The sequence below is a fragment of the Cnephaeus nilssonii genome (genome assembly GCF_951640355.1).
Source record: "Cnephaeus nilssonii genome assembly, chromosome: 5".
NCBI classification, from domain to species: domain Eukaryota; kingdom Metazoa; phylum Chordata; class Mammalia; order Chiroptera; family Vespertilionidae; genus Cnephaeus; species Cnephaeus nilssonii.
The window spans coordinates 50,523,123-50,543,171 of record NC_137076.1 but is presented as its reverse complement, the minus strand read 5'-3'; the positions used below and the strand labels follow the sequence as shown (position 1 = coordinate 50,543,171).

General features: G+C 39.2%; 1 protein-coding gene across 5 annotated transcripts in view; it reads left to right on the top strand.

The window, feature by feature from the left end:
- The window catches only part of LOC307099815 (uncharacterized protein), a 96,691-nt gene that overhangs the window by 29,285 nt on the left and 47,357 nt on the right, over positions 1-20,049 (top strand). For all 5 annotated transcript variants that reach the window (XM_079771796.1, XM_079771800.1, XM_079771798.1 and 2 more), the window contains 3 exons: positions 942-1,048; positions 3,570-3,681; positions 6,685-6,784. In XM_079771796.1, coding sequence (XP_079627922.1) covers positions 942-1,048; positions 3,570-3,681; positions 6,685-6,784 — 319 coding nt within the window. The remainder of the gene's footprint in view (positions 1-941; positions 1,049-3,569; positions 3,682-6,684; positions 6,785-20,049) is intronic.

The window sequence follows — 20,049 nt, the reverse complement described above, 5'->3', positions numbered from 1 at the left end:
TCATTACATCCTTGTTGGACATTTAGATTGTTTCCAATGGAGTATTTCCAAATTCTCGTCCCAAGTAGAAGAAAAAGTTTGATTGGAAGCTTAAATAGCACAATTAAAACAACCAAAAAATATTTTTCTAAATTCAGAAATCAAGGTCAAGTATAGTTGTAATTAATTATTTAGTTAATTTAGTTAGTAAAATGTTTAAATAACTTATTGAATTCAGTGTTGACTCAAAGTAGTTTTTAAAGAACGTATTTCTTATAATGAACTTTAAGTTTCAATTTACTCTTGAGTTGTTGTTCTTTAGTTTTTGTCATTTGGTAATCAGGATGTGCCTTCACAGTTGCCATAATTTTAACCAGTACTTATAAGATCTATGCTAATGTTTGCAGTTAGAGCTTTGAGTTTCTTGAAACTCTGCCATATCTCCATTAAAAATAAAGCCATAATTCTGATTAAAACAGTTTTTATATATTTTTCTAACTTTTTACAGTGAAATTACATTTTTATTATAACCTTACCTCCCACCATTTATTTTTATTTTTTTAATATATTTTTATTGATTTTAGGGAGGAAGAGAGAGGAAGGGAGAGATAGAAACATCAATGATGAGAGAGAATCATTGATTGGCTGCCTCCTGCATGCCCCACACTGGGGATTGAGCCTGCAACCCGGGCATGTGCCTTGACCAGGAATCAAACTGTGACCTCCTGGTTCATAGGTCAATGCTCAACCACTGAGCCACACTGGCCGGGCTCCGCCATTAATTTTTAAAGCTTCCACTTTACCTCTATGGAAGTCATTACTTCATTTAAGAAAATGCAACTTTAAATGTACTTGGAACTGAAAAGATAATTTCTGATCAGTAGTTATATGATCCATTCTAGGGCATATTATTGTTGACATAGATGATACCGTTGTTTATAGTTGTAACCTTATGTCATCAGGTAAGCGCTTCTTATCACGATGGTTTCAGAGCAACTGCTGTCTGCCCAATAGGAGGGCCAAAAGCAACTGAAAAGGGAAGGAGAACAGCTGAGAGTATTTTGAAAAGGTTTGTACATGAAACAAAAAGATGTGTTTTCTAGTCTAACTAAATTTAAAGCATGGCAGTGACCAAGTTATTTAATAGGAATCATTAAAATCATATTATGGTCACTTAACATTTCCCCTGAAAGTATTTATATGTTCATTCAGCACATATACAGTAAGCAACAGGTACTGATACAAATGAGCCCTGCACCAACAATTTTACAGTTTAGTATGCACAGAAACCTAGAAATAGGTATTAGAAAAGTTTTATGGATGCTAAATTCTATTAGAAAAGCTATACTTCTTTTTTTCTTAACCTAAAGATTATGTTTAGAAAGTTAACATAATGCACACAGGCAATAGAGTCAGAAACAATTGACCCTTTCACCGGTCATATAGTACCTACAAGTGTTTGGTGTCAGGAAATAACTTCGTTTGTCCCAGAGAGTTCTCTTTTCTTAAAAAAACAAAAAATCCATATAAAGAAATTTTAATTTATCAACTTTTATAAATTTTATAATGCCTGAATCAAATAATTCACATCCTGTCCACAGGAGTAAAGCTCCCTACTATGTTATGCGTTTAAAGCATGTTATTGAGTTAAACAAGAGAATCTGGGTTAAAGATTCAAACCCCCATTGATAAAAATAAGTATTGGTGACAGATATAAAAAGGCAAATTAGTGCTAATCTCTTTTTTAATGAGAAGAAACTCATATCACCTTATTTCAATTCTTTATCAACAATAATCATAAAACATTTTAAGGTAAAAAAAATATATAAACAGGAAAATGAATGATCCCATCATTTGATATAGAATCCATGATCCCATAATTTGATAATAGAATCCAAGTGTTTTTAAGTTAAAGACAACTACAATTTGAATTTTTAATTCTCTACATTGTCAGTGAATGAATGAATGGATCAATGAATGAATTCTCTCTTTCAACTACTAACATTTGAATCACTTACTGCATGCCAATCACTTCTGGACCCTGACTATATAGTTGTGAGCAGACAGGGTGGCTATCCTCATGGAGTTTAGTATGTGGATAAACATTAAACTAATATCCGACAAATAATAAAGATTTGAAAAGTACTTTGAATAAATAGTAAAGAGTGTTATGAAAAAGAACAATAGGAGAACCTAATTTAAATTTAGCAGGTAAGGAAGGCTTTACTAAGTGATATTTAAACAGATAAACCTAAAAGATAAGTACCTTTTTAGGTACTTAAATAAAATAAAGCAATGAAAACATAGTTACATATCACAATATCTGACACATTATTCAGTAAATATTGCTGAATGAATGACTATTCCAAAAGTCTTAAAACAAAGTAAACATTAAAACAAAGAAAGCATCAAACAAGTTGTCAAAAGTCAAGTCAAATCATAGTTCTGTAAGTGAACATAAATGTTATAAATTGATCAATCAAAAGATAGTCTCTTAGCCCAACTGGTGTAGTTCACTAGTTGAGTGTCAACCTATGAACCAGAAAGTCATGGATTCATTCCCAGTCAGGGCACATGCTCAGGTTGCAGGCTCCATCCCCAGTAGGGAGTGTTCAGGCAGCAGCTGATCAGTGATTTTCTCTCATCATTGATGTTTCTATTTATCTCTTCCTTCCTCTCTCTGAAACCAATAAAAATATTTTTTTAAATGGTAGTCTCTTAGAATCCATTAAAATCAATATTCAACTAAGTGTTATAATGCACATTGAAATAAAACAATTGAAAAAAATAAAAAATATCAGAATAGGCAAGAAACAAGAAAAAGGGTGAGGAGGTAAAAAAGGAAGAGGAGGAGAATGAGAAAGAAAAAATAAAGGGAGTTAATAGTGATAGTAAAGTAAAATTTAAATAGCATAAAATGTATCATACACAATAAAGTTCATGTAGATGTGCTAAATAACATGGCATTGAGACATTTAGGTCAGAACTGCTAGATACATTAAGAAAAATGGAGAGAAATACAATTGCTGTGGAAGACTTTAACAGATCTTAGTATTTATCAAGTTAATTTAAAAAGAACATAGAGTATTAGAATAATATAATAGTATTGAGTTAATAGCTACAGATAGAACATTTTCCCCCAACAGTCAAGTATGCACCTTGTTTCCAAGCATTCTCAAGGCTACCTTAATCCATTTCAGAAAGTAGAAATTTTGCAGATCTCAGCCTTTGACCATATGTAATACAACAGATTAGTAATAAAACTTTAAGCAACTGAACTCTAATCCCTCAGAAACCTAAAAAGTACTTGCACCTGTAATTATTGGGTCAAAGAGGAAACTCTTCAATTTTAGATTGTTGAGAAAATTAGGACATTGAGGCTATAACATACTAAACGTTGTGATTTGAAGCTAAAACTAATATTTAGGAATGACTTGATACCCCAAATGCCCTAAATTGCCCCAGTCCTTCAACTATAATTGTTGAACATCCAAAATGGGTGATCTTTATCAAGAACCAAAACTAAAGGAATGTTGGAGTTGATGTACCATAAATTCATGATTTTTTTTGTCACATATACTTTGCTGCAGAACTCGTCTTATGTTTGAAAAAGCTGGCTTAGAAGATTATAGTGAAGTTCACGTACAAATTTTAGGATCTGAAGAAACATATGGAGCACAAGCGAAAGCAAATTTAAATGGAGTAAGTAGAACAGCCCATATTTTTTAAGTTCCAATGTAAGTGAATGGTTTGGAATATTCTTAATCACTTGCAGATGAAAGTATTTATTGTAAAGACTGACCTAAGGTTTAATGGGTTATGAATTTTGGGTTACTTCAATTTTATAGTATCTATTTTTTAAATCTATGTTATACAACCAGCTGGTAATTCAATTTGAATTTTTCTGTTTGCCTACTGCAAAACTCACCCTAATTCCATCCCCTTTCTTTCTTATCCTACTTTTAATATTTGAGTTACGTTTAGGCTTTTGGATGTCACATATAATGGTTTTTTTCACAAGTGTTTAGAGAGCTATGAAATTTAAATTTTTAACTTCTGATGAGTTCTCAATACATATGTTGATCTTTAGCAGCAAAAACAGAAATAACATTTCTTTCATTCTTACAGGAAATTCACTAGAAAAGATAAGAGATTCAGAATTGTTTTTTGGCTTACATTAAAAAATTCAATATATAAAGTATGTCAAATCTATTGTGACCACCATTAAAAATCAATTTCATTAATCTACTTCAAGGCATTTTGAGATTATTTTTAAAATATGAATTCTTATCAATGTCTTATTAAATTATGGATAATTAATTTGACTTTATCCGCATAGTTTTTTTCTCTATCATATATTTAATTCTAACAGCATTATTATAGGTGAGTCTTATATAACTTTCTACTTACATCTTTAACCATTTTGAATAATTTTTAGGACTTTTCAGCCTCAACAGTCATAATCACAAAGGTTTGGCCATTTTATTATTCTGGATTATTTGTAGATATTTTTTTGGCCAATAATTATTGCTTTCACTTAAGTGTTAATCAAAGATGGAAAAATGTATGGGAAATAACAGTAACAATCACAACACCAATTGAAAGGTTAATATGTGCCAGGCACTGTTCTAAATTCTTTATTGTGTTCACTTAGCTATCACAACAACCCTTTTAGGGACGTGTTTATATTTCCATTTTATAAATGCAGAAACTCAGGTACAGAGAGGTTGAGTAATTTGCCTGTGATTGGAGTACTAAAGAGGAGGAACAGGACCCCATTTTGACCCCCCTACAATCTGCTAGCATTTGCACTTTTAACCCTAGGAGCAAGAGTTTCTTTTCAATGTAGAGTTGATTAAAAAGATCTAAACCCTTTGTAACTGAATTATTAAGGCTTGAGTAAATATAACAAGATAATTCATTATATAGTTTAGAAAAGAAAAATAATATTGTTATATATAGTCTTAGGTATATTAAATAATTCAAGTATCTGTGTCAGATCTTTATTAAGACTCCTGTTTAGGAATTTTCTCTCCCATATAAAACAGTGAGCTCAACAAAATATTGGATAAATATTTTATTTTGGAGAAAGAATTGTTGGTTGCATAATTTTTGCAGCCTGTTTTTCATTTCGTTGTATAAAACCTCCCAAATGCCAAGAACTCCTGTGTTTTATTTTGTAGACTAGTGTGTGGTAAGGTCAGGATATAAACTTAGGGGCTATTTAGAATTATATGAGAAATTTTAGATGTTTGATAAAACTCAGAAACAAGAACCAGGTGTCAAAGTGTAGATATTTAATTGTACGCAGAAATGTGTGCTCTATTAGTTGCTAGGTGATATAATTGCCAGATTTTTTAATTGCCATATTTAATTGACTGAATTAGATTGAGTGAATGTAGAACATAAAATGAAAGGTTATTGTGAAAGCCAACTTTAGTCTGTTGTTTGAAAGGGACTCTTCATTAAAGCTTGCTTGAAAACAGTACATAATGTCTATTTTTCATAATGTGCCCATGAACCTCTATTTACCATAGTCACATAATTAAATAGTCAGATTAATTAATTTGGTTTTAGAGGGAGAGATTGACAGTACATAAAATGGGAAAAGTAGAAGGTAATTATTGGTCTTATTAAAATAATTATAGCTCATATTTGTACTTGAAGAAGTGTTTCACATCTAATGCCACATTATTTTATATTGCTGACTCTATGAACTAGTTAGAAAGCTGATAGGATCTGCATTTTACTGGAAAGAAAAATAAAGTTATAGAGACATGAATTGATAATTAAGGACAAGCAGATCTTCAGAATAAGACGCAGAACTAGACCTTAGAATTTCACTCTTTCCAGTGAATTTCCAAATGACCACACATTTCAAAAAAGGTGATTGCTGAATTCTTAAAAGTTTTAAAGGACATTTTTATTTATATACTTTTATAGTTAATTCTGTTTCCAAGTAGGATAATTGATTAATGCTATAAACTACCCAAAGATTATAGGTAATCTTTGATGCAAATATTCTTCAGGAGCTACAGCAATTTTACACATAAAATTTAAAATCATCTGTCATATGAAAAAGTAATGGGCATTGTCCTGGCCAGTGAGGCTCATTCATCCCATGCACCGAAAGGTCACAGGTTCTCATCCTACTCAGGGCACATATCCAGGTTGTGGGTTTGATCCCCGGTTGGGGTACGTATGAGAGGCAACTGATACACGTTTCTCTCTTGAATCAATGTTTCTCTCTCTCTCTTTCTCTTTAAAATCAATAAAAACATATCCTCAGGTGAGGATTAAAAAAAAAACTAAGAAACTATCACCCTTTTAAGAAAAAAATGTAATGAGCATCAATTAAATAAAAGAAAGGATACATGGAAAAAACAACAAAGGCATTTTACAAATACAATTTTAGCAATTTTCCAACCTATCTTTATCATGTGTCAAGTTAAATTCCTAAGATAAAATAATTATTATTAATATATAGGGAACTAAGAGTTTTATCATCTATTTTTAATAAGATGTTTATTTTGTGGACATGTGTGACATATTCAGGAAAACTTATAATAATTAACTTCTTATAGTAAACATGCATACCAGAAATATTTATATAACCCAGAAAAAAATCTTCCCTTATGGTGTGCAAATACAGATTGTGCCTTATTTTGACCTCTGCAATTGTTCATTTCTACTCTTTGTCAACAGGGCCCTCGAGAAGTAGTTCTTTGGCTTTCGGTACATCATAAGGAGAAGAAGGCACTGGAAATTTTTTCAAGAGAAATTGCACCAGCAGGAACCGGAATGGGTAAGCATATATATGTTTATAGTTGCAGTTCTGAGAATCCCTTACTTTCTAATCACCATCATCAATGATAGTATTCATTAATTAGACCTCTGAATAGTGGATTTAGGTGATGATCCCAGACAAAGCAACCTGGTAAAGTTTATTATAGGTTTGCTGTGCCCATGTCACCACCCCATCCTGGGTTCCAGTTTCCATACATTAGGATCTTTTTCCCCAAGCATGGACTCCTCTGGTGCCCTCTGAACAGGTCCCGTGTTGCCCTGTGCCACTCCACCCCCAGCCCCGACACACAGGACCCTTTCCTTCGGTGCCCTGCTTTTCCCTCACAGCTGAAATTGACCTGCCACCTTCGCAGGACAGGGCTTTAGATTTGCTAATCCAGTGAACTTATCCTATCATGGGGATGTAACTTTTGAAAGGCCATGAATTCCCACATTGCACCTATGGAGAAATGTGGCTTAGGGAGGGAAGTAGGTAAAATGAGAGAAGGCAGATGCCCTCCTTTGGCTCCTAAGAAGAGAAGTAAAATTTCCTAGTAATATTAGTGTCATGGGGAAGAGTTCTGTTCCTTTTCCAGTATCATCCTTTTCCTCTACCCACGATGAGAAATGGAGGGTGGAATTGAATATTGGCAATGCAAGACTTACATGTTAACACGAATACAAAGCAAAAGTGAACAAGTGGGACTAAAATACTTCTGCACAGCAAAACAACCAACCAATAATATAAGAAGGCAACCTATGAAATGGTAAATATTTGCAAACCATATATCTGATAAAGGGTTAAGGAACTTATACAATGAACAGCAAAAACCCAAACAATCCAATTTAAAAATAGGCTGAGGAATAGACATTTTTTTCCAAAGAAGCCATACAAATGGCCAACAAGTACATGAAAAAATTGCTGAATATCACTCATCACGAGGAAAATGCAAATCAAACCACAGTAAGTTGTCACCTTACACTTGTTAGAATTATTTAAAAGAGAGAGAGAGAGAGTGAGATAATGCTCCTCAAGAAAGGGGATTGGGAGAGTGAGAGAGAGACAGACAGACAGAAAGGAAGAAAAGGAAGGCGGGAAGGGGAAGAAGAAGGGATTGGGACAAAAATGTGAACATATTTAAGCTGCAAAGTAATACACATGAGCAAAATGCAAAGTGATCTCAGTGAAATATTTGTACAGTATATATATAATCTAAGAGACTTTATGTCTCAGACTGCATATTGCTCATCACTTTACTTTTTTATTAATGATTTGGAATTGCCATTTTGAACATATGAACTGCATAGACTGATACTCCCTCTATAGTTTCCATTAATCTTCAGGTTTGAGAGAAATAAAATCCATAATGTGTTTCACTATTTTTTTAGTTTGTGATACAGCTAAAAAACAGTTTCTAAATGATACTGAATTTGGGAAGGAGTTTAGGGATTCTGGGTACTATTAAATATCCTCATTCTAGGACAAATTTTTTGTTACGTTTTCTTCTAATGGAACAATCACAGCACAGAGGCACAGCGTGGAGCAGCTTGACACAATTTTACATCCTGCATAATGAGTTGCCAGCTTTCTGCTTTCAGTCAGTATCTGTGCCTTTGCTGCTCCAAGCCCCACTTCCCCAGTAATACAGTCCCACATTGCAGATTGCAGCACCCCATTTCCAGGTGTCAAATTCTATATAGTTCAAGGTTCTTGATCTCAAACAGAACTCAAGCTAGTTTAAATAGAAAGAGATTTATTGAAAGTTATTAGGTGTCTCCCAGAATCTTAGGAGAACCATAGAACCAGTTTGGATACTACTCAGTCAACGCGCACACACACACACACACACACACACACACACACACATACACACACACAGATTGATTCTGCTGTATCAGGCAGGTAGGGTACTGTGAGTCAGAGTCCACCTTGGTTGTCTCAGAAGCACACAGGGCTCTACCACCCTGTTCCCCAGCAGATACCAACTCCCTGCATGCAATGCCCACCTCTCATTGGTCATTTCTCATCCAAGTCCTGGTTAGATGCCCATGCTTCCCGGGAACTTAGGCCACATGCCAGCACCCTAGCTGCAAGAAGACTGGGAAATATTGGAGTTAGAATGGGTGAGGGTGAGCCAACCTGCAGGATTGGCCACAGTTCCCTGCTTCCTTACAATTTCATTGTGAGACTTTAGGCAAGGTGCTTACCCCTCTCTAACGAATCAATTTTCCTAATACCTAACATGAGGATTTTTTTAAAAAAAATATTTTATTGATTTTTTACAGAGAAGAAAAGAGAGAGGGATAGAGAGTTAGAAACATTGATGAGAGAGAAACATCGATCAGCTGCCTCCTGCACACCTCCTACTGGGGATGTGCCCGCAACCAAGGTACATGCCCTTGACCGGAATCGAACCTGGGACCTTTAAGTCCGCAGGCTGACGCTCTTTCCACTGAGCCAAACCAGTTAGGGCTAATGTGAGGATTTTGTACCTCATGGATTCCAAGAGTCTTTACAGTAATGCACATCTGCATCTGCACTAGTTACAATTCTGGCTTCCAGTGGTGGAATCCTTACAATAACTAGTGAAAGTAAGTCAATGGGATTTACTGACTCAGAACTTAATTGTGGGAAGAACAGGGCTGAAGCTGGCATTAGCAGTGTCTGTCTGTCTCAGCTGGCCTCTCTCTGTATCCCCTCTCTGCTTTGTGTAAACACCAGCTTCTCCATGAAGCTAGAGCAGCAGCCCCTGATCACTCCAAAGCTTATATCTGAGATCATAGTGGAAAAGAGTTCTTTCCCAGACTCAGTTTTAAAGGTCCCAAAAAGGACTCTTTCAGGCAAGCTTGGCTTGTGTGCCTGCTCCTGTGGGCAGAGGCGTGGAGCAAGCATGTCAAACTCTTGGCCGGTGAGTTTGACATACTTGCAGTAGAGTCTTTAACCAGAGAAGGGGTCCCATAGGTGTGGCCACAAGAGAATTGGTTTGAGCAGTCAGCCACTCCAGTCTGTGACCAATGCAGATTCTAAGATGTGGGGTTTGTTCATTTGTTTTCAGGCTTTCATTTTGTGAATATCAATGTTGTGGAGGATTTAGTAGATGCTACAAACACCATATAGATTGAGCAACTGCAATCAGGGAGCTTAAAATTTTATTATAGAGATGAAGCAAATAGAGGCATATGGAGATTTAACCATAACAATATAGATTTAACAATATAGTCCTTTCAGGGAAAGATTTGAAATCTAAAAGCAGCTGAATTGGAACTTGAAGGGATGCAGTGGTTTAACAGTTTTGCCAAGCATTTTTCCCCAAATTATAGTCCCAAACCAAATCATATTTGGCTTGAAAGATCATTGGTAAAATATAACATTAATATTTTTTCTTGAATTTTTGGCCTTCCCCTTTTTTCTCAGATGTTGACTGTGTTAGTATATAACGTACTGTGGAGAGTACATTATTATACTGAAATACATTTTGTCTTTAACAATCAATATGATTTTATACTTTGATTTTATACTTTATGAACATAACTTGTATAAAAGGGAGAAAATCTACCATTTTCTCCTTGAATCAAAGAATAGGTGGCTCATCTTAAAATATATGTGGAATGCAGATAGCATTTTGAATATTAGGTTCTGCTGTATTGGCAATTAGACTGTGGGAAATGGGTGAAAAGTTCCAGCTGATCAATGTGATGGTCTTTGGTTCATCGTACAAATGAACTTCCTGGTTTTATAATCTGAAGCACATGCATATTAAGTAGAGAAAACTAATTGCAGTAAATCCTGGTAGTAATCTGGATATTTCAATAATGTCTCATTGTTATTTCTGAATTTACTTGTAACACTGTTACATAAGGGTCTTATTTTTAAATTGTTTTAGTCTTGTTGGCCTCTCTCTCTGATGATTAATTTAGAATGATTGAATCAGATTGTGTTTAATTAGATTTTATACTTATATGTCATGTCAAAGCTCTTAAGTATATCTTGTGCCTTTTTTTCTCATGGGCAATCCATATAGATGTACCAGTAAGTGGTTTGTGCATATTCTGATTAACTATTTCTTTCTTCAAATTTCTATTGCAATAGACAATGAGCACTTTATACTCCTTGCTTTCTTGGCTATAAAGACCAGCTTCTCCACGAAGCTGGAGCAACAGCCTCTGACAGCTCCAAGGCTCACATCCAAACCACTCTGAGATCAGAGAGGAAAAGAGCTCCTCATTCCCAGACTGTTTTGAAGGCCCAGAAGGACAACCTGACCACCCTATTTAAGATTGCCTAAATATCCTGTCCCCCTTCTCTGCTTTATTTTTCTTGAGGGCGCTTATCACTATATGACCTACTTTTTAAAAATTGAATTACAGTTGACATACAATATTATATTAATTTCAGGTTTACAACATAGTCATTAGACATTTACATAGCTTAGAAAGTGATCACTGATCACTCCTTGCTTTCTAAAATAGGATATACATTTATGTTCAATGAAGGCATGAATGAACTAAGTGCAAAGGACAGCAATTCCAATAAATGCAATGTAACTAATGACTATCAAAGTTATTTTATAACTATTTATCCCAGCATTTATGCCCCCTTTTTTCATTGTAGGGCAGACTACAGATGTTTAGGAGGCTGAATTTACAGGGCTGAATTGGATTTGAGAAATAAGGGAGGGATGTCAAAGATCATTCTGGGATCTGGCTGGGACCACTGGGTGGATGATGGTACCACTCACAGAAAAAGATAATATGGGGCAAGAAGCAGGTTTGGGCGCTATCCAGTAGGGAGCCTCTGTGGAGACATCAATATATAGATACTAATTTCATATCAACATGCAATGGTTTGCTAAAGAGGATCCTTCCAAATAGGCTTAGAAGGATCTGCCAGAGGCTTTTAAAAATTCAAGGAAAGAAAGTATTTAAAAAAGGATGCAATGGCCATGGTGTCACATGCTACAAAGAGGTCATATAGGATAAAAACAAAACAAAAAGTTCCCATTTGATTTTGCAGTAAGGATGCTAGTGATGACCTTGGCAAAAACACTTTCAGTCAAGTGGCTGGGGTTGAATCTAGATGCAGCAAGTTGAGGAATATCATTGCTTTTATCATGAGAAAAGTAGTTGGTGTGAATAAATAGCTCTTACGTATGAAAATGCTATGCTTGAATATGGAGTTGAGTAAAGATAAAGAGAGGCCTGTCACAACTGAAGTAGCACCTTTCCTAGTCACTCTCTAATCTGTTACCCTCCTTCTTTTTATCAACCACTGGCTGCAATTATGTTATTTATTGGTCATGTCTTTACTGTCTGTATCTCCCATCTAACATGTAAGCTCTCCAAGGAGGGTGAGTGATTGTTACCATTCACTACCAACTCTCCAGTACCAAGAGTCACGCCTGGCTCACAGGGGATGCTCAATACGTTTATGTTCAATGAAGGCCTGAATGAACTAGCTGCAAAGGACAGCAAAATAGAACTGGATGAATGTATCACTCGGAAGGGCTAAACCTCACTTAAAGGGAACCAAATGGGAACCTTGAAATACTTTTTCTCCTTAGTCATTATTTGAATGCATAATTTTAAGTCCTTGCTCTTTTTTTTTTTTTAAATATATTTTATTGATTTTTTTACAGAGAGGAAGGCAGAGGGATAGAAAGCTAGAAACATCGATGAGAGAGAAACATCGATCAGCTGCCTCCTGCACACCCCCTACTGGGGATGTGCCCACAACCAAGGTACATGCCCTTGACCGGAATCGAACCTGGGACCCTTGAGTCCGCAGGCCGACGCTCTATCCATTGAGCCAAACCGGTTTTGGCAAGTCCTTGCTCTTTATTTATTTATTTTTAATATATTTTATTGATTTTTTACAGAGAGGAAGAGAGAGGGATAGAGAGTTAGAAACATCGATGATAGAGAGACATCGATCAGCTGCCTCTTGCACAACCCCTACTGGGGATGTGCCCGCAACCAAGGTACATGTCCCTGACCGGAATCGAACCTGGGACCTTTGAGTCCGCAGGCCAACGAGTCCTTGCTCTTTAATATGATGGCTAATTCTTATCCTACCTAATAAAAGAGAAATATGCAAATTACCATCACTCTGCTATACCCACAAGCCACGCCCACAAGCCAATCAGGAGCAAATATGCAAATAAACCCAACCAAGATGGCTACAGCCACAGAGAGCAGGAGGGAGGCTTGGGTTTCCCCAGTAACAAAGGAAGTCAAGCTTTCTGCATGCCGTTGCAGGTCTAAGCCTCCACTCAAGGCTACAAAGTTTCAATTATAGAAGGTAAACAAATCCAAACAGAAATGGCAGCAGCCACTGAGCTGGAAAGAGCGGGAGGCTTGGGTTTCCCCCGGCAATGGAGGAAGCAAAGCTTCTGCAGCCCTGGCTGGCCTAGGCCTCTGCTCCAGGCTACATAATTTCAATTATAGAAGAACACAAGCCCCAAAAGAAATGGCTGCCGGCCACGGAGCAAGCAGGAGGCTTGGCTCCGCTCCATGCTACAAGTTTCAATTGTAGAAGGTAAACAAATTCCAGATACCAGGGCCTCCTCTTGGATCACCAGGGGGCGTGGCCGGCCTGCAAACCACCACAGGCCCCTTGCTCAGGCCGCCCCACACCCCAAGGGAACCCCCACCCTGATCCAGGATACCCTTCAGGGCAAACCGGCTGGCCCCCACCCATGCACCAGGCCTCTATCCTATCTAATAAAAGAGTAATATGCAGATTGACCATCACTCCAACACACAATATGGCAACCCCATGTGGTCAAAGATCCTGCCCCCATGTGGACACAAGATGGCCACCACAAGATGGCCAGCAGGGGAGGGCAGTTGTGGGCGATGAGGTCTGCAAGGTAGGGCAGTTGGGGGCAATCAAGCCTGCAGGGGAGGGCAGTTAGGGGTGACCAGGCCAGCAGAGGAGGGAAGTTGGGGGGGACCGGGCCTGCAGGGGAGGGCAGTTAGGGGTGACCAGGCCTAAAGAGGAGGGCAGTTAGGGGCAAACACTCTGGCAGGGGAGCAGTTAGGCATCAATCAGGCTGGCAGGGGAGTGGTTAGGGGGTGATCGGGCTGGCAGGCAGAAGCGGTTAGGGGCAATCAGGAAGGCAGGCAGGCGAGCAGTTGGGAGCCAGCAGTCCTGGATTGTGAGAGGGATGTCCGACTGCCCGTTTAGGCCCGATCCCACCAGGATCGGGCTTAAACGGGCAGTCGGACATCCCTCGAGGGGTCCCAGAATGGAGAGGGTGCAGGCTGGCTTGAGGGATACCCACACCCCTCCCCCCTGTGCACGAATTTCATGCACCGGGCCTCTAGTAATAAAATAATCTTGTACAATCCATTATCCTGATATGAATTAGCAAATATTTCTTAATATGAGAGTCAAGATTCTAGAGAAAAAAGCAGAAATGGATGTTGAACAAAAATATTCTATCTAATAAAAGAGTAATATGCAAATTGACCATCACTCCAAGACACAAGATGGCCACCCCCATATGGTCAAAGATGGCTGCCCCCATGTGGACACAAGATGGCTGCCACAAGATGGCCTGCAGGGGAGGGTAGTTGGGGGAAACCAGGCCAGCAGAGGAGGGCAGTTGAGGGTGACCAGGCCGGCAGAGGAGGGCAGTTGGGGGAAACCAGGCCAGCAATGGAGGGCAGTTGGGGGAGACCAGGCCATCAGGGGAGGGCAGTTAGGGGTGACCAGGCCAGCAGGGGAGGGCAGTTGGGGGAGACCAGGCCATCAGGGGAGGGCAGTTGTGGGCAATCAGGCCAGCAGGAAGGGCAGTTAGGGGTGACCGGGCTGGCAGGGGAGGGCAGTTGGGGGAGACCAGGTCTGCAGGGGAGGGCAGTTAGGGGTGACCAGGCCAGCAGAGCAGGGCAGTTGGGGGAGACCAGGCCATCAGGGGAGGGCAGTTGGGGAGGGACCAGGCCTGCAGGGGAGGACAGTTTGGGGGCACCCAGGCCTGCAGGGGAGGGCAGTTGGGGAGGACCAGGCCTGCAGGGGAGGGCAATTGGGGATGACCAGACCTGCAGGGAGGGCAGTTGGGGGAGACCCAGACCTGCAGGGGAGGGCAGCTGGGGGGGACCAGGCCTGCAGGGGAGGGCAGTTGGGGATGACCAGGCCTGCAGGGAGGGCAGTTGGGGGGAGTCCAGGCCTGCAGGGGAGGACAGTTAGGGGCAACCAGACTGGCAGGGGAGGGCAGTGTGGGGTGACCAGGCCAGCAGGGGAGGGCGGTTAGGGGCAATTGGGCTGGCTGGGGAGCAGTTAGGTGTCGAACAGGCTGGCAGGGTAGTGGTTAGGTGGTAATCAGGCTGGCAGGCAGAAGCTTTTAGAGGCAATCAGGCAGAGGCAGGCAAGCAGTTGGGAGCCAGCAGTCCTGGATTGCGAGAAGGATGTCCCTGATTGGAGAGGGTGCAGGCTGGGCTGAGGGACACGCCCCTCCCCCGTGCATGAATTTCGTGCACTGGGCCTCTCGTATATATATATTATTTTAAAGTTAAATAACAAACTGAGAGAATAAGCTTTAGAAATAAATAAGCTCTTTTTTAAAAATATATTTTATTGGGTTTTTTTACAGAGAGGAAGGGAGAGGGATAGAGAGTTAGAAACATCGATGAGAGAGAAACATCAATCAGCTGCCTCCTGCACAGCCCCCACTGGGGATGTGCCTGCAACCAAGGTACATGCCCTTGACCAGAATCAAACCCAGGACCCTTCAGTCCACAGGCTGATGCTCTATCCACTGAGCCAAACCGGTTAGGGCAAGTAAGCTCTTTTTTTAAAGGACAACAATTTAGCAAAATTTTGAATGATCTTTACAGTGTAACAGACTGACATACCTCAATGTGAGGTTGGGGGGATGAGAAGAGATAAACCAAAGAACTTATATACTTATATGCATAGCCCATGGACATTGGCAATAGGGTAGTGAAGACCTGAGGAAGGGGTAGGGGTTGGGCGGAAGGCGGGGGAGGGAAGGGGGAGTGGGATGTATCTATCAACAAGAAAAAAAAACATTTTTTAAAATACAGTGTAATTTCTAGAATGAGCAATGAAAAAACGACTATGCCATCTTATTTTACATACAGAGAAAGAACTGAATTGGCATTGTGTACATACTGGGTATCAGTCTTAGATATATATGTTTCTTAATAATCCGTGCCAATTTTGCATAGACCATAACTGGCTTGTGTATATTTTTGGTGGTTGATAATACTGTAAATATTAATTTGATACTTTTACTTTGCTTTATTTCTATGTCTTTTATTTGTGAGCAATCATAAAATCTCATGTGGCCCAGATAGCAGGAGTATGCCATGGGGACTTACTGCTAGGAATTTAAGCAGAATTCAATAACTATAAAGTATTTCTCTGATAGGAAAAGAGTACGACAAACCCTCTCTTGACCTTTGTTTCACATTTAAATGACCGGAGTTTGACACCAAAATGACAGCTGGTTAAAGCAGCTTGAGATTTCAAAGTGCTTGAGTATATATAAATATTATGACCAATCTCATAAGTGTGTTGGAAAACACTTTAAGAAAGGTCCTTGGTTTAACAGTTGGCTACATCTTGGTTTTATCCTCTGAATTTAGAAGAAATAGAATAATTAAAGACATGCAGTTGAACTCAACAGAACCAGGATCGGAGGTTAATACTGTGAATGCATATTACCATGTTGTGCACAAACCTCTGGCTCAGATCCTTGTAGTTTGATGATATGGCAGATACCGCTCCAAATTAACTTTGTATCAATAGTAATAGCATGTAGAAAATCCACCACTAAAATTTTGTTTTGCCACTTCCTTTTTGTAACAGAACATGTTAGGGCAGAGGGAACTCTCAGAAATCAAAGTAGGTCATGGACAGATCATTTCTATACTCTGGTCTCATAGGAGTCAAAAGGGCATATCTACTATCAAGCCTCTACTCCTGAAAATTCTCTTGACTTTATTTTTTTAAGTCTCATTCAAGCTACTGCTTATCCTAAACATGAATCACTCGGAAGGGCTACACCAGACTCAGTTTTGAAGGTCCCAAGAAGGGCTCTTTCAGGCAAGCTTGGCTTGTGTGCCTGCTCTTTTTGGCAGAGGAGTAGAACTATTGGAGTTTCTGTGCAGCTCTCTGTGGGCAAGAAAAGCTTGGGATGACCCAAGTGAAAAGAATAGGAAGCAAGATTAATAAACAAAAGTCACAGTGATGAAGTTTGTTATTAAACAGAACAGATTAAGATTATCGGCCACACAGAGTTCAGGCAGAAGCTTTCCCATGAGGCTTTCAACATTTCTAAAAGGCATTAGCATCAATTAGTGAAGAATTAATTCAGAAACGTGGAGGTTGAGTGGGGACATGCCTTCTTCGTGTGAGTGTAGATCTGGGGAGCAGAGAAAAGGCTGTGCCCGTCTCCTGCAGGCGGCGTGGTTGGCATAGATTGAGATTAATGATTTTATTTCTGTTTGTTTTTTTATTTTTACTGAAATATTTTTTATTGATTTCAGAGAGGAAGGGAGAGGGAGAGAGAGATAGAAACATCAATGATGAGAGAGAATCATTGATCGCCTGCCTCCTGCATGTCCCACACTGGGGATTGAGCCCACAACCCAGGCATATGCCCTGACTGGAAACCGAATGGCGACCTCCTAGTTCACAGGTCAGTGCTCAACCACTGAGCAACACTAGCTTGGCTATTTTTTTTTAATAGTACATGCACATGGTACAGAATTCAGACACTGCAACAAAATCAAATGAGAATTAAGTCAGTTTCTCACTTCAACTCCAGCCCCCAATTCATTCTGAAGAGTCAATACTTTTTGTAAATCCTTCTATGCTCTATGCATAGACAGGCATTTATATACAACTTTTTTTTCCCAACACAAATAGTAGTATCATATACAACATCCCCATTTTATGCACAGATAGCATGCAAGTCATATTATTCTAAACCTTGTTTTTTTAACCTAATAGATTATAGTTTCATTCCTTTTAATTTCCTCAATTCCTTTTAACAGCCACATTATATTCTGTCCTATAGATGTGAAAATTCCCTGTGATGGACATTTAAGTTGTTTCAAGTCCTTTGGTCCTATAAACCATCTTTCAAAACCCCCAAAATCACCCTGACACTCTCCTCTCTCTTTCTCTACACCCAGTGTGTGGCCAAGATTCTATGCAACATATGGTGTGCATCTGTTCCCTCTTGCCACCTCCACTGCCATACCCCAACCACTTCTGACATGGCTTACTGCATTAGCTTCTCACTGGTCTCCCTGACTGCACTCTTGCCCCTTCAAGTAATTCTTCACATGCAGTGAATGTGAGCTGTTCTCATCATAAGAGAAAGGCGAACTACAATGAAATGCCATTTTCCACCTATCCGATTGCCAAATTTCAAAAATTCTGACAATATAGTGCTTTTGTAAGGGCTGTAGGATTATAGGCACCCATACATTACTGGTGGGCATATAAATTAATTCACTCAGTTTGGGGAGCAATTTAGCAATATCTATCAAAAATTAAAATTATGTAGAGCCTTTATGATCCACCTGTCTATTTCAGGGAATTCATCCTTCAGATATCTTACAGAAGGGCAAAATTATATACATGATTTAAAATAAACATGATTTAGCCTGGCCAGTGTGGCTCAGTAGTTGAGTATCAATCGAGGGACCACAAGGTCCCTGGTTTGATTCCTGGTCAGGGCACATGCCCATGTTGTGGGCTCGATCCCCAGTAGGGGGCGTGCAGAAGGCAGTCAATTGATGTCTCTCTCTCATTGATGTTTCTATCTCTCTACCCTCTCCTTTCCTCTCTCTCTAAAATCAATTTAAAAAACCCCAAACAGTTAAGCCCTAGCTGGTTTTCCTCAGTGGATAGAGCTTCGGCCCATGGACAGAAGGGTCCAGGGTTCACTTCCAGTCACGGGCACGTACCTTGGTTGCAGGTTCCCCAGCCCTGGTCGGGGTGCGTGTGGGAGGCAACCAAATGATGTGTTTCTCTCTGTCTCTCCCTCTCCCTTCTACTCTCTCTAGAAATCAATGGAAAAATATTATCAGGTGAGGACTAACAACAACAACAAAAAAAAAACATCAAAAAACAGTGAAACATGATTTAAAAAACAATGGCATATCTGCAAAATTGAACATTATGCAGCTTTTGTGAGCTCATATGAAAAATGCTCCAAGATAGTTAAGGGACTAAAACAAAATGCAAAACAATGTGTATGCTACAATTTTTGTTAAGAAAGAAAGAAAAGTATGTTTGGTTCTGGGACAGAAAGCTGGGTGGTTATAGGACAGCTGTGAGAGGAAGATGATAATGTATATACCCTTTCATTGAACTTAATATTTAGTTTATACATTGAAGAGGAAAAAACATTGTTTTTAAAGAGTGATCTTGCCTAGCCGATGTGGCTCAGTGGTTGAGCATGGACCCAGGAACCAAGAAGTCACTGGTGTGATTCCTAGTCAGGGCACATGCCCAGGTTTCGGGCTCCATCCCCAGTAGGGGGCGTGCAGGAGACAGCTGATTGATGATATTCCTCTCTCATTGATGTTTCTATCTCTCTATACTTCTCCCTCTCTCTCTACCTAAAAAATCAATAAAATCATATTAAAAAAATAGAGAATGATCTTTACAAAGTCAAAATATGGGCACATGGCTTCTCTGTTTAGCATCCTTCTGTGACTCCCTTGCATTAAGGAGAAAACCCAGTCCAGGACCACGTGCCCCCACTTGGGCCAGCTTTTGTCTGTCTCCCCACAGAGTCTGTTGGGGACTTCTTCCTTGTTCTCCACATTGCAGCCCTGCTTTCAGTGCCTTTAACACGCCATGTCCTTTTCCACCTCTAGAATGAGAAAGTATATGCACCTTTGTTTGTTTTTCCCTGCTGCCTGAAATGCTTATTTCCTTTGCTTATTCCCTTCTTTTATCAGTGACTTCCACTGAGAAAACGTTTCCAGTCTAAAATAGGTTCCCTTATTAGCCTGTCTCATAAAAGGATGCAATTACATATTTATTTGTATGGATTTTACTTAGTGTCTGCTCTGAGTACCACTTTTTACTTTAGCAGAAGGGGTAGTGGAAAAACTCAAGGAATCTGAGTTCTGATCATTCGACTGCCTAACTGTGGGCTTTCAGAGAATCGCTTAACTTCTCTGGACTTCAGTTCTCTCATCTGTGAAGTCAGAAAACTAGACTAATTGACTTTTAAGGCCCTATAATTTATAGTATTGAAATACTATGAGGATATAGTATAAAGTGAAATATACATA